Raw genomic sequence first — 14,540 nt, 5'->3', positions numbered from 1 at the left:
ATTAATTACGGGCGATGGAAATCTAGCGTCCGCTAACCGGCGCAATTCTTGTTCGTTTTTAATATTTACTGATTTGTCTAAAATTTTGATAGGAATGTGCTAGTGACTTTTTGAAGGGCGCAAAATAACCGCAACTAGCACATTTATATATGAGTTATGAACAACAGAATACCCTAAAATGCTTCCCTTTGAAGTTATGGGAGAAAATGCGATTTTTTGGCTTTCAGATAAAAAATCACATTTTCTCCCATAACTTCAAAGGGAAGCATTTTAGAGTGTTTTGTCGTTCATAACTCATATATAAATGTGCTAGTTGCAGTTATTTTGCACCGTTCAAAAAGTCACTAGCACATTCCTATCAAAATTTTAGAAAAATCAGTAAATATTAAAAACGAAAAATGTGCCTAAATTTGTTGTTTGGCTTTGAAGTCCAATAGATCTGAAGATAAATGAGTAAAAACATTTTTGAGGGCATCAAAAACTGCGCCAGAATTCAGAGAACAAGTTTATGTCAACTATCAAATTAATTCGATCTTCCCTGACTGACTTTTTGGTTAAAATAAATCTAAAAAGGACAATTTCAACTTTTTGACTTTTTTAAACTTTAAAAATTTATAACACACCAGCCTTTATAGATACGATATCAAGATTTTACACACACCTTGAAATAGATGTGAATAAAGGGCGAGCAAAATTTCAGCCCGATACCGCAAGAAATGATTAACTTATAGCCTCTCCACGAAACAAATTGTGTTTTTCCGAAAATTCCACTCTAACCAGGAAATGCTCGATTACAAAAATGGGTATTCTCAAAATAATTTTTTTTGATGTGGAAACGGTGCGCTAGATGGTCACTGAACTGCCTATGAGGTCATTTGGTTTGGACAGATTTGGTGTATGCCCCCTTAAATGATATTAACATCCTATAATATTGTTGACACATCATTAAGCTTGGCATCACTAAAACTTGGCGAGATACAGCGTTTTTTTAAATTAATCAGAAGAAGAATGATTAAATGACGACCGTACACAATTACATATATATTTGGAAATTAGAGTTATTGGATTAACCTTATTAACTTCTTATAGCAGTGTTAAAGAAACGAGTATAGGGATGCATGGAAATTCATGAGTTTTGCAAAAAAAGTATATGCGAATAATTCTATATTTCCATTCCGAGTATCGCAGAATATCAGAGTTCTATTGTGCACAATGTACCTGCATTCACAACACTAGACTACTGCTGAATGGGATTGACAAAGACAGCAACTGATCAGATTGTTCACTACGGTTATTTTCCTAATGTGTCACGTGCTAATACCAGCATGTTTTTCAGGTCACCCTATATGTGAGTTTTGTCAAGACCGGTTCCTCGATAACGAGATATTACACGTACATCTCCGCAAGAACCACTTCTGGTGTCACCTCTGTGATGGACAAGCTTTCTACTGCGCTTATGTTGATCTCAGACTGCATTTCCAACAAAATCATTATCTTTGTGATCGGGTTAGTAGTTTGTGTGTTTCCAGTCTTCTGATTCTGTAGAATTACACAGGATACTTGTGTTCAGATTAACATGGTTTCTAGCGACAAATAGTCAATAAAAATGTTAATGTTATGCTAAGTAAAATTTATAAGTTTCTTACCGACCGCTCGCGATGCAGCTCGTTACGAAAGTGGTTTTTAATTACTAGAATTGAAGTATTATCATCATGATCAGTCCTAAATTTCTTGATGACTCTAGAAGATAGAGTTGTTTTGGTATCGATATCTTGATTGTAAAAGTACATTTAATTTTTAGCTAAATCCGCTTAGATGACGTCACACTGTCGCAGACTATGGATAAATGGATAAGATCACCGGCCATTTCCACGCCATTGCAACGAATTTTAGAAGCAGTTTTGTACGCCGCGATGTCGTACTTGTTAACCTTTGTGCGCAAAATACCGATTATTACGCGCGCTTTTTTGGCGCGCACACCAATGCAAGTACAGCTCAGGAAATTTCAGATTATCTATGCTTAGGCCGTGCGTGACGTCCAATAGACGTCATTTACTTCGAGGACAGTGAATTTGTAGTTCTAAACAATAAACACGTACGCAAATCATGTTGGAATAAATTTTAATTTTTGTTAAGACCACGATACAATATGTAAGACACCCTATATTACCCAAGATATCATTTAAACTCCACTTAAAGACCTCTTGGCTGTTTCAGGGTGAGTGCGCTAACGAACAACTGACAAATGTCTTTAGATCAACAATAGACCTACAAGCGCACGTGACCAGCAGACACGTTAACGAACTGGGAAAGGCTCAGCACAAACAAATGAGACAGATTCAGCCTAATTTCACGACTAGCAGGTTGGTTTTGTTGTATTAATGTCATACATCTCCAATCTATGGGGTTGATATTGGAATAGCAAACAAATTATAACTATAACGGAAAAGAATAAAACAAATAGAAGTAGGAAACTGCCTTATCTTCTATACTTGGAAAGTCGCATCCTCAACCGCCGGTAGAACACACTTGTCCATCACTCTCTTGTCATCTGTGAACTGGAAATGGGTGACTCCCGCCACAGTACACTTCGCCACGCCTCCTCTCTTATCCAAAGTCTGCAGCCCGAACAAATCCCTCTTGTAAAACCTGGTCTCTTCCATTTGTATAACCTCCTCTGCTCTGTTACCCTCCTCGTTATAGTAGCCAAATTGGGCAGATTGCCACGGTCTCACCACATCCTCGTCTGGACCGCTCACTAACACCAACTTACGGAGACTCAAGAAGTTCTGCTTTTGTCGTGCTTTGTGCTCGTAAGTTCCCTTTTCGTTGTTGAGCTTGGGGAAGAAGTTGGAGCAGGTTCGGTACATAAAGTAATGATGAGGGTCGAAGTAGTAGTTGAGAGGGGCAAACATTTGTCCTAGCAGAGAGTAAACGAAGAGGAAGAATGTTGGAGTTCGGGAGAAGTTGTCCAGGGAGGGGACTAATTCAGTGAGCATGGGAGGGGCTCCTGCGATACCGTGTTGGGGAGAAGCGATGGAGATAAAGGTGTCTACGTTATGATTATCCCACGACTCGATCAGGGCTCTCCAGATCACGCCACCTTGAGAGTACCCAACAGCGATCACCTTGTCGTATTGGGATGCTATCTTCTTTACCTCCTCTAGAATCTCTGGGACTTGTTTTTCCAATGGTTTTAGGCTTTCAAATCCGTTGAATGCGTCTATCAGATGTACTGGAATGTCCGAGTTCACCTCGATGTAGTCTCTGAAGTTCTGGTGATCAGCGTCGTCGAAGCTCTCTCCCAATCCATGCATATGGAGTATTCCAACTTTGATGCTTTCTGTCGCTCCGAAGAGAGCAAGAAGGACGGCGTACTGCAACATTTTCCTGATCTTTAGGTACTGTTGTCTGTTGTCAATAACATCAGATTATAAAGGAAGGAACAGGTGCAATCTTCAGCTCGTTATTTGTCTCCACCGTCAACAATCAGTAGTTAATCATGGCTTCTTTCTTTAATTCCCTTTGAAACCGATTTGCAGCTGTACTAAATACTCTATCAAAATCTAACTTAACTTAAAGGTGTTGCATTGTTCAGCTTAGTACCGTCCCTAGTACGAAGAAGATTAAATACCAAAGGTTTGGCTAATCACCCTCTATCACTGATAGACAATGACCTAAAAACAAAGCCATCGAGGCAATTTAAGAACTTTGAATATTAGGGCTGCTCGTTTATTGACATTGTCAAACTTAAAACGTCTTGTTAATAAACAGTGGACACCTGCACAGTTAAAAATATACCACCATGGGAGATCTTTGTGGACCTGACCTGTTCATTGTTCATCGCTATCGTTTTATTTTAGCAATTATTGTAGGTACACTATATACTGTTTGAAACTAACTAAAACTCCCTACGGTACTGCAGTCTTGTAAAGATGAATAAACCTACACCTGTTTTCTCAGGTCAGCTGGTAGGACACGTGGTATGTACGGAAGACCGCAGAATGATAGACCCTCCAGTAGCAGGATGTAAGTTGGAATGAGATGGGACTTTTGGACTAATTTAGAAAAATAAAGGATTTCTTTTATTTCCGTCCTTTAAATGTCAATTTTATATACTAACTAGTACACGCCTTAAATCAATTCCGAGATTTTGATAAACTGTCTTCAGGAACAATCTAGATATAACAGATCTGGGAAACTGGGATGAAACAAACTATTCAAACCGTGGTAACCGTCCTCTCAGAGCTAAACCTAACCTTGGAAACAGGGCAAGGGTTAGAAATCCTCCGCCTGAAAGAGATCGGCCTCCCGAGAGGCAACCCTCACCTGATAGGCGACCTTTATTAGAGAGTAGGACAAACTCAGCTTCCCGAGACTCCGTCCACTCAGCTGGTGAGTCTCACTCTGGTGGTGAGAGTGGGAGACAGACAAAAAGTAAGAATAGTGGCCGGTCTGAGTCACCTGTTGTTTCTTACAGACGTGATAATAACGGCGGGAATCAGAAGAGACCGTCTGAAAGGAGGAAGGAGGTCAGTAGAGAACCTGACAGTGAGGTGAGAAGTGGTCCTCCATCTGTACCAGACAACGTTCCTGCTCCAACGGCCCCTCCGAGTTCTAAATTTAACTTTAGGTTTGTAACACAACTTAGGTTTGTTATTTTATATTTTGGTTATTTTCCCGGTTTGAATATGCATTGATATTTGATACTGAATAGATTGATAAGGGTTCCTAAGAGCGCCAGCCTTTTCTAAATAATTCTAACACTTGTTTACTTCAGTGCAGCAAGTACAGCGCCTGCACCGCCTGCGCCACCTGCACCTCTACCAGTACATTCTACAGAACCAGACGTTGGACACCCTCCTGGTGATGTTGACATCCCTATTGGGGATGATGAAGACTTCAGAAGTCGACGAGGTGGTAAGAAAGCCTACTCTGGTAAGAAAGCGTTCCCTCCTCTAACCAAGGGCGTTAAAGCAACGGACCCTGCTAAGAACACTACGTGGGCCAAGGGAGCTCCTACCTTCAAACAGCAACCCAAATCTAAACAGAGTAGGAAGCAGCAGAAAATACAGCACGCTGAAAACTTTGATGATGAATTAGACTTTCAGTGGATAGGAAAAACCCAACCATCAAACCATGTCAAAAACAAACAAAAAAGTAAGAAGAAACCAACTGAATTCGAACCCAAACAAGCGAAAGCCTCGAAGAGTAATCCCACTGAATCTACCATAAAGGCTGCTGAAATGGCTCTGGGTAAAGGTGGACTAATGGATGAGTTGTCGGAAATCGCAGAGCAGTTGTCTTCTACGAATATGGACCAACCTCCCGCTCCAGAAGATTTTAATTCTATCATACTTGGCCACAAAACTCCTTCTGACCCAGCTGATTTCCCCTCTCTTGCTACTTCAGCTTCCAAGACAAACGAAGCTCGGTGGGTTCCTCCGCAAGGAGGAGTCCCAATATCACAGCAACCTCAAGAGTTGAGCAGTGAAGCAAACTTCCCCTCGCTACCTCCCTCGAATAAGTCTGCACTTGGTTCTAAACGTGGAAGAGGGACGAAATCGTGGGGAAAAGGGAATAACCTCGGCCTGAAGGATGAGACCAACTATCCTCGCTTGGGCTCAACGAAGCCTCCACTGATGGCAAACGGGCACGGACAGAACACGAAACTGAATGTTTCTAGCGCCCACTCCGCTCCAGGGTCCAGATCAGCATCACCTCCTGTAGCGGCTCAATCCAGTATGGTGAATGAGGAGATATCGACGAAACAGTCCCGAACTCCACCCCCAGATTTGAGAACTATACTTAACATCCCACAGTCTAACTCTGCTTCTCAACGAGTGCTTTCTTCCGCGAAACCACCGCCTGATTTTAATTCTATCATTCTTGGCCAGAAAACCCTCACAACCGAATCTGCTCCCACTTTGTCACATTTCTCAAATCCACCACCAGACATTCATTCTATCATCATGGGTTACTCTCCTCCTGAGCAGTCTCCCAGCTATGATGTCCCGACTGATATTCCAGAAGTTTCCTCCAGGCTGAACCCTTCTGTTCCGGTGTTTAAACCAACCAAACATGAGGAAAGTCCCAGAAAACCAAATAGTAAATTTTCATCTAAAATCAACCGAGCTTCCCAACAAACTGCTGCAGCATCATCTAAAAAGGAGCCAGCTGAACCACATCCCTCTTTTGTGCCGCCGCCTGGCATTACCTCCTCAGAACCAAGTCTTGATTGCACCGATCAAGTTATCGGGAACGAAAATGTGGGTCGGACGGATATGGTTATGTCTCAGGGACCTCCAGGAATGCCTCCCGGAATATCCGGACCTCCTGGAATGTCCGGACCACCGGGAATGTCCGGACCTCCAGGGATGGCTCTCCAGAACCTAGCTGAAGCTTACAGCGACGTAACGCTCCCTCCAGGAATCTCATTAGTTAAACAGAGCGGAGCGACACCAATTACACAAGGCCCTCCTGGTATGATCCAGCCTCCAGGATTCAAGAATCCTCCTCCAGGAATCGGGACTCAGATGAACTCTGGTGCTCCTACAAAACATAAGGTAAATTTGGTCTGTTAGAAAATAAAAGATATTAATCGGCAACGGTAGTACTTTATTTTGCGATTATCATTGTCCCATGCGCGGTCATTTGTGATCTACTACTCTTCTGGTGAGCAATATGCCGGTATTTAATGGACCACATTTATTTTACATTTATGGATTGATTGATGATACCAAAATCGTTTGTCAAATGTCCATTCCAGGAAGCAACATACATGAGAGTTGAAAACGGAGATTTGAGGAACATTGGACTGATGGAACACCTTCGAAAAACGCTCGGTCCTATGCTGTTCGAAGAATTTCAAAAGGCTGTTGATGCATTCAGGTATTTTAATATAAATTTTGCGAAGCCAATGTTACAATTCCTGTTTTTTGTGAATTTTAAAATCTCCAGTATACGCTAGACTGTTACTAACAGCTCACTACTAATGACATGTTATATTTCAGAACTAACAACATGGACGCCCCTTCATTTATCCGCATCAGTAGGATGTTCATGGACGCGGCTGAAAGTAATAGTATTCTAGAAGAACTTGCTGTACTGATGCCAGACATTCAGCGACAAAATGCTCTATACAAGGGTCTGGGACAACCACCAAATCTTATACCTTGCTCACAGTGCAGACAAGTTGTCAAGAGAGACGAACTTGCCCATCACACCGGACTGCATTCACTTTCAATCGATCCTCACGGATTAAGGACAAAGATTCACCATGATGTCTAAAGTTATTTTTATGTTTTCCTAAGTCATTAATTCAATCATGGTTCCTAATAGCACTGATTTTTTCCGTTTTGATGTTTTATTTGATATGATAGAAGGGAATTAATGAATAACTTTGTATCATTTAGTTCGAGGGGTTTCTAGAATTGATTAATGTGGGTACATGTAATTGACCGATACATTGTTACCCGTGAATGAGTGGTCGTTCAAATATTACGTAATCAGCTGGGGGGGTTCGAATGATTACGCTAGTGTAATTTTGACACAATAGCCATGTGTAAAACTGATAACGGAGGGGGGCCGGGGGGGGGGGCAAAAATGTTCCAAAAAATGATTACGTAATATGTGAACGATCCCTAACGTCAGTTTTATAGAAATTAATTCTAATTTTGTTAGAAAATCTGTCATTCTGTCAGTTCATACTGGAATTGATTACCTACTTGCTTGTCTTACTTATCTATATTTCTCACGGAGTTTCTGCGAAAAGACACAATTTGTTCCCACACAACGTAATGCGGTGAAGGCGAAGCACCTTTTTTCTATTTTACAACCTGACCCCGCCCTTTATCAGATCACACAGTGTAATTTCTACATGCGAACATCTTCAAATCATATAACATTGCTAGCTTACGCACATTATTTAGACTTCTGGAGAAGTTCGAATTCCGATGCATTTTAAAACCAAGAATATTTCAAGGATGCCTTAAATTTGACGTGTCGATATTTAGGAGATATATAAGTGAAAGATTCAGAAACAACGCGGATTACTAATTGTACTTAGAAATTAAAATACTGTGAGGGGGATAAACGTCATTGCTAATATCACACAGGATTGTGTATTCTATTAGTATTATTTTAGGGGACATTTAACTGTAGATTGATGGGTTAAGTGTTGAGGTTTAAATTGACTGGGGGTATGGACTATGGGTTAACTACTTGGGAGTAACCCGTAGGGTTGAACATGCCCTAGTTACACGTGCTGTTTCAGAGGGTATTAGAGTTGACTTCATCCAAATGTAGAAGTGCCAGATAGATTTAAGTGATGTTAATCACGCCCTCTAAGAAACTAAACGTTGCAAGTGGTTCACGTTTACTTTGTATTTTCAATCGTTCTTCTGAATTGTGCATTATCTCGAGGATTGGTTTACGAAATGCCGAAATTAGTGTGGACCGGCGTTTAGATGCATCAAAATTCCTTCTACAGAATTTAAGTACAATTTCCGGAGCATGAATGCATTTACGCCAGAAAACGTTTGAGAGTGGTTCAGGCGGCAATCTCATTACCATGGTATTACGGCCGAAGTTGATTGCTCTCGCACTTAGTGGGAATATAATTGTAGTTTAGAGGGTAAGATTGAACTTGAAACTACGAACTTAGTGCATGGTTCTAATTAAATGAAAGTATAATGCAACAATTAGATTAATTACTTAAATTAATTAACGGACAAACTGCAAATGCGCAGTGCGGCTGACTTTAATCACAACGGTCGCTCCGCGCGCTACGCAACATGCACTGAAAATTACAAATCTGCGCGACGGAGCGTATCCGTTTTACTGAATTTGATGAAGTCACAACTTTATGTACTGGCTCATAATTTCAAATGAGCTCATCTATATTTTCAATCATATCATTACGTTATTACCATATAGAAATCATTTTAAAATTACTTCAGATCTGTACAAAGTCGCTAGGTTTTTCTCTTCTTGGGAAAACAAAACAAAGATGTAATTCATTTAATACAAATACTCTCTAATAAACTAATAATATAGACAATGGATAAACCGCTATTATAAACATTCTCTTCAAATTCCAGTTTTCAATAATAAGTTCAAAAGGCAGGCCGCGCTAGTTATTAACGTTACTGGATAAAACTACCTCCTTCTTTCAACAATTATCATTTGGTCATTGTGGGAGTCATTGTCCTACCTCCAATTATCCATCTAAACTATTTAGCTAGGGCCTGTCAATTTTTGGGCTAAAGAGTCTTTAGCCCAAAAATTGAGATTTTTTGTTTTTCATTGTTCATAACATTAGATTTCCAATATGGCTTCGGACGAGGTATGTTTGTATAGTAGTACAGTATAAAGTATCATGGAGACACACCTACTTCATTTTGGCAGGTGATACAGAGTCATGCATTTTATTCAAAGGAGTAACGACTTGATTGATTAAACGTTTTCACGAGTTAATTGATCTCCATTGCCTCCCCTGTTCAGCACAACCTTAGTACCAGATCTGTAGATACTCATCATTGATCTTTCAACTCTAAACGTATGTAATCTCTCTACATAAGTCGTATTGCAACTCTACAATATAATTGATGGTTTTAATTTTCAGCCTAATTAGACCTAAACTGGTCTAGGGAGATGATGTTCAGAAGTAATACATTTTGCTCATCAGCCATCTCTGCAAATATAACAAGATCGATATAATATCGCGACATAATATCCTGCCACAAACTAAGGCTTATCCGCTGAGGCCTGAGTCATGAAATAGTGTTGCGGACAACAAACGGGTAGTAAGAACACTAGAAATCAATCGCCATTAACTAACTCCAAGTTTTATCTCGGAACTATTTTCCTGTTTCCTGGCCTATTCTCAAAAGTCAAACTTTCCTGTGCATCAAAATTACAAGACTAAATAAAATCTCATAATTAGTAAACTTGACTGTGATAAACAAGGAATTTGAGAACCGTTCATTTGTTCATCATGGTAAGTATTTATAACTTATTTTTAAATTATGCTGTCCTTATTCCTTTGGTTATCTGTTTTTTTCTATGCTCAAGTTACGGTTATTTAGTAAAGGACACTTTTTTTAATATGTGAAGTAATGTGGTTTGACGGACGGTTCTGATTTAAGGAATGTTTATCACAGCTTCAAGATTACTTTTCATCACATTATGAGACGTGTTTTAAAAAGTAACACGCAACAATAATGTGCATTCGTTTCTTTGAACTTAAACGATGCCTAATAATACCAATGTAAAAAGTGCCTGCCGTAAGCAGTTGCAAAACAAAAACGAACTATGATAATTATTTCATATAAATCTATTTAAGTATTAACAAAATTCGGAAAATTTACCGTTAATAAAACGTAGATAATATAGATCTATGTAAGATTTCTGAGGATCTATCTTCGATTGTAAGTTCAATCTACCGAACAAATATTCAGTAATCTTACAATACACCAGCTTGTCCCATTCGATTTTCAAGCCTTCGATCTTCAAATATATTATTATCATATAACCGTAGCCTTACTTAGTCTGAATTCTGATAAACCTCGACAATCTGCTGACCAGCCAGCAAATCAACTTGTATAAGAAAAGGAAACTGCAAATTCACTGCATCATCTTTATCTCTGTCAGTTGGCTCCACCGTGAGTTAACATGTGTGAGTCCAAGAAGCACTTCCAACTTGTCCCATAATTACATTTCCTACACCTGTAAATTCCCTGCTGAAAATCATCGTCCACCACGGCCCTGTTCGGTCGTTTCTTAGCGGGCTGCGCAGGCTGCTGCGGCGCTTGATGCTGCAAGTTGTTGGTATTGTTGTTAGAGTTAGCACTGGGCGCTGTGTTGTAAGCAGGCTGCTGCTGTACATACCCAGTGTTCATAGCACCAAAGTTTATAGGCGGACCATTATCTGCCGGGTTGAGAATAGCATTAGTGTAAGTATTCTGGCCATCGTAAGTATGGCAAACATGAAGCGACAGTTCAGTGATACTGTTAGAAGTATACCCACATTCCTGACACGTGTTATGCTGGTGTTTTATGTGCTGGTGCAATGTGCCCTGACACGTGGTAGTGAAATGATGGCACATGTTACACCGGTACAGGGGGTCTTGTTTCTGGGTGCTATTACCCGAGTTGTTGAACCCCACACTCGGACTCATTGTCGTTAGTTGTGTCATTGAACCGTTGTTATTGTTTGTTGTTACAGCCGCCATTGGTGCTATGTTAGATAGGGTGGTCTGGAGTGGCATGGATATGGGCTGGGTGGATATAGTGGCGGAAGCTATGGAACCCAATAAGTTGCTGTTGTGTGAGGCGTTGTGGCGCTGTGGGGACGGGCTCGCGCTGTGCTGGTCCCCTGAGTTCCCACTTTGGTGTTGCGCTTGCTGCGCCACACTGTTTTGGGGTGCACTCAGCTGCTGAGAACTGAACGTTAAATTGTTATTAGCTGAACTGACTGAACATTTGCCCGGACTCTTACTAAGACCCTGTGGACTTGGTATTTGGACTGTAGACTTAACAGTTTCTTGTTTAACTTGCCCTGAGTCTGATTTCAAATCATCTTCTTTATTGTTTATAGTGTCAAATTTAGCCTTTTTATTCGCTCTGTAGTCGAGCTCATTATTAGAGTGTATCAACAAGTGTGAGTCCATGAAGCATTTCCAACTGGTGCTGTAGTTACATTGATGACACTGATATATCTGACCTGAAATATATGGAACTGTGAATTACAGTTATTTAACTTTCAATAGCTCCTATTCGATTTTCAATGCATAACTAAATTATCGGTAAATTACTAAATAATCAGTAAATGCAACAAATCAAACCGGAAAGAATATATTTTAGCCAATATTAATTCAATCTTCAAAAGTAACGTTCCTTTCTGAGATAATTTACATTCTATTTAAGATTAATTGAAATTTTTACGAAACAGTTAAAAAAAGACTCGTTACCTGACGTGCCAGCGTCTAAATGATAGGCTACATTATGTTCTGAAAACTCATCCAATAACGAAGTCTCATAGTTACAGTGACTACACGAGTACACTTTAGCCCAGGTTTTGTGTTTCCTGCGCGTATGCTCGTCTTTTGACGACTTGTTCGTAAAGTGGATGTTACAGTCTGCGCACGTGTACAGGTTTTGTTGCGCGTAGTGCGTGAGCTCGTGGTTTTTGAGCGACTGCGCGTTTGATGTGTAGAACTTGCAGGCGGGCCAGTGCCGGCACTTTAGAAATTCTTCTGACTTTGTAGTGTTGTTATTCTGAATGAGAGCAGTGTTAGTAAGTATATAATTATAGTATCTAGTACATGTACATTGTTTAACTCCCTGCTTCTCTTGAAATTCCTGGAAATTAGTACCAGACTGCACACTTCATGATAATTCTATTGGTCTGTAAAAGCTATTGATCTGTAAAAGCTATTGATCTGGTAAAAGCACGTACCATTTCAGTGATTATGTGGCAGTTTACTTGGCAAAACAATGTGTTAGGCTTAATTATTCGTACTCACACATCATGCCATAGTTACATAATATTTAATGTGTGCGGTTATAATATAATTCATTTAACCAAACAGATGTACGTCAGTTGATGATAATAAACTAAGTTTACAAAAACAATAACTATTTAATAGTTTTACGACAATTTGACTACGAATAAATGATTATACACTATACAGTTCAAGTATATAATAGCAGTTCCCAATCTTTACAGAACGTTTTGTGTAATATTGTGTAAGCAACCTTATTTTCCTACTAGATAAAACCCATTTATCAGGCAAACATTTTATAAGATATTTTAAACAAAAGCCAAAATCACTCAGGAAACTGTTGCACTTAAACATCAGTAAGGCGGATTTAACCAAGACTATGTATAAAGATTATTATACATGTTGCAAGAAATTAGCAATAATATGCAGTCACATTACATGTATATTGTATATAATGATAAATGTGAATTCTAAGTATTGTCTACCACACACGCACACAAATGACAGGTATTACTGTTACAGTACCTGAATGAAGGTAGGCTGTATATTCTGGTGAGGCTGGGAAGCCTCCTGTATGATATATGTTTGTGTAGGGTTGGGTGGGAGGGTTATAGTGGGCACGTTGTAAATACTGCACGGAGCATTGTACATTCCCTGTTGGTTGGTGCTGTACTGCACTTGGATGTTTGGCTTCACATCAGTTCTGGTGCCCGCTGAAAACAAAGAGTTGGTGTTATTTTTCGTCAAGGGTGTAAGAAACATAACAGCGAGACGAAAATATCTAGTTGAAATCAGGTTATTAGTCTTAAACACTGGTACATACTGCATACTTACTATAAGGTCTGGCACTCTAAACGATCTTTCACAGTCGTTAATAAAGCACTGCAATGTTTTAAAATCTACAAAGTGTGTTGCAAGATCTGTCTAGTGACGAGGACTTACTATTATATATTATATTGTAGACGGCTATGCATAATTTATGCAGGATTGCGCAAATTCTTGTAATTCCACTAAGATATGACTGACCTGGACTTTGAGAGGCTGGTATCCAACAGTGTGAACCACTGCTATTTTCCATTTGAATCATTTGACATATGGTGACTAGGAAAGTGTGATCGTTACTTTTTATTAAAAATGTGTTTTTATAAAGCCCGATTTAATGGGTGGGAAAAGTAGGACCAGGCTAATCGAAAATTGTGGTAAATTGGCATTCCGATTAATACTAAACACTTGTAAATAATCCTATTTAGGGGGCAAACTAAATCGAGATTCACAGTATTTCAGAAATTGTAGCAGACTTTCACTTTATTATAATAAAGGAAGCATTTACAAGTTTTGTAATCTCTAAGGGCGGGGGATAAGGATGGTGATTACGAGCATGTAACATAGGGGGGGGGGGGGCAGCCTAAATGAGAAACAGACTCAGTATATCTTGAAACTTGCCTTCATAGAATTAGTATTAGAACTAGAATTATGATAAATTACAAATTACACGATGATATTATTAGATAATTTAAAGGTGCTTCTGAAGCTGTGAAGGATATTTAAATCAGTTCTATGAAATGTTTTAAAAATACCTATACCCTGCTAAGGCCTTAGATAGATAAGTAAAAATGTTTATAAATTAAGTAACGATAAGCAATGAGTTAATGGTATATTTATGTGTAATATGTGATAACATGAACAGTGGGTATGAAGGTAACTATTTAAATGTTACGGCTACTACATTGATCTGGAAGGAAAAACAACGGAACCCCTTGTATTTTCACAGAGCTGTTGCTTGTGTATTTCATACAAGTTACAACTTAAAATATTTTCATCACGATACATAATACTGAAATATAATACATTTACAATAAAGTATGCAAAATTACAACAATATGATCAACAAAATAAATTTAATCACAGAATCATAAATTAAGAATTATAAATTGATAAGACACTATTAATTAAATCTAATATATATAATAATGCATAAATGAGGATTTCATAAAAATTGAAAATTTTGCAGTAAAATCTGCATTAATTACGGTC

The 14,540-nt window shown here is 39.1% G+C and overlaps 4 protein-coding genes across 4 annotated transcripts in view; 2 read left to right on the top strand and 2 right to left on the bottom strand.

Annotated features, from left to right (window-relative positions):
- The window catches only part of LOC134816719 (E3 ubiquitin-protein ligase ZNF598-like), a 43,833-nt gene extending 36,438 nt beyond the window's left edge, over positions 1–7,395 (top strand). Inside the window, exons 7-13 of the mRNA XM_063825688.1 lie at positions 1,337–1,506; positions 2,218–2,363; positions 3,964–4,029; positions 4,172–4,633; positions 4,781–6,566; positions 6,770–6,891; positions 7,014–7,395. Coding sequence (XP_063681758.1) covers positions 1,337–1,506; positions 2,218–2,363; positions 3,964–4,029; positions 4,172–4,633; positions 4,781–6,566; positions 6,770–6,891; positions 7,014–7,290 — 3,029 coding nt within the window. The 3' untranslated portion in view covers positions 7,291–7,395. The remainder of the gene's footprint in view (positions 1–1,336; positions 1,507–2,217; positions 2,364–3,963; positions 4,030–4,171; positions 4,634–4,780; positions 6,567–6,769; positions 6,892–7,013) is intronic.
- Positions 1–14,540, top strand: part of LOC134816726 (arginine and glutamate-rich protein 1-A-like) — a 1,122,901-nt gene that overhangs the window by 132,524 nt on the left and 975,837 nt on the right. The window lies entirely within an intron of this gene.
- Positions 1–14,540, bottom strand: part of LOC134816734 (PHD finger-like domain-containing protein 5A) — a 121,052-nt gene that overhangs the window by 76,963 nt on the left and 29,549 nt on the right. The gene's annotated exons all lie outside the window — the stretch shown is intronic.
- On the bottom strand, positions 9,015–13,616 carry LOC134817181 (zinc finger protein 14-like). Its single transcript, XM_063826319.1, has 4 exons — positions 13,533–13,616; positions 13,032–13,219; positions 11,973–12,279; positions 9,015–11,725 (listed from the first exon to the last, which is right to left on the bottom strand). The coding sequence occupies exons 1-4, from the start codon at positions 13,591–13,593 to the stop codon at positions 10,650–10,652; spliced, it is 1,632 nt and encodes a 543-aa protein (XP_063682389.1). The 5' UTR covers positions 13,594–13,616; the 3' UTR covers positions 9,015–10,649.

The sequence above is a fragment of the Bolinopsis microptera genome, chromosome 6 (genome assembly GCF_026151205.1).
Source record: "Bolinopsis microptera isolate Bmic1 chromosome 6, MBARI_Bmic_1.0, whole genome shotgun sequence".
NCBI classification, from domain to species: domain Eukaryota; kingdom Metazoa; phylum Ctenophora; class Tentaculata; order Lobata; family Bolinopsidae; genus Bolinopsis; species Bolinopsis microptera.
This window is presented reverse-complemented; position numbering and strand designations above follow the sequence as displayed.

What these genes read in the sequence shown, in the direction of transcription:
- LOC134817181 (XM_063826319.1), bottom strand. Translation starts at nt 13,593, where the DNA reads ATGATTCAAATGGAAAATAGCAGTGGTTCACACTGTTGGATACCAGCC. An exon ending in TACAGCCTACCTTCATTCAG is followed by an intron (nt 12,280 to 13,031) that starts GTACTGTAACAG and finishes GCTCTCATTCAG; the next exon opens with AATAACAACACTACAAAGTC. An exon ending in TTTAGACGCTGGCACGTCAG is followed by an intron (nt 11,726 to 11,972) that starts GTAACGAGTCTT and finishes CATATATTTCAG; the next exon opens with GTCAGATATATCAGTGTCAT.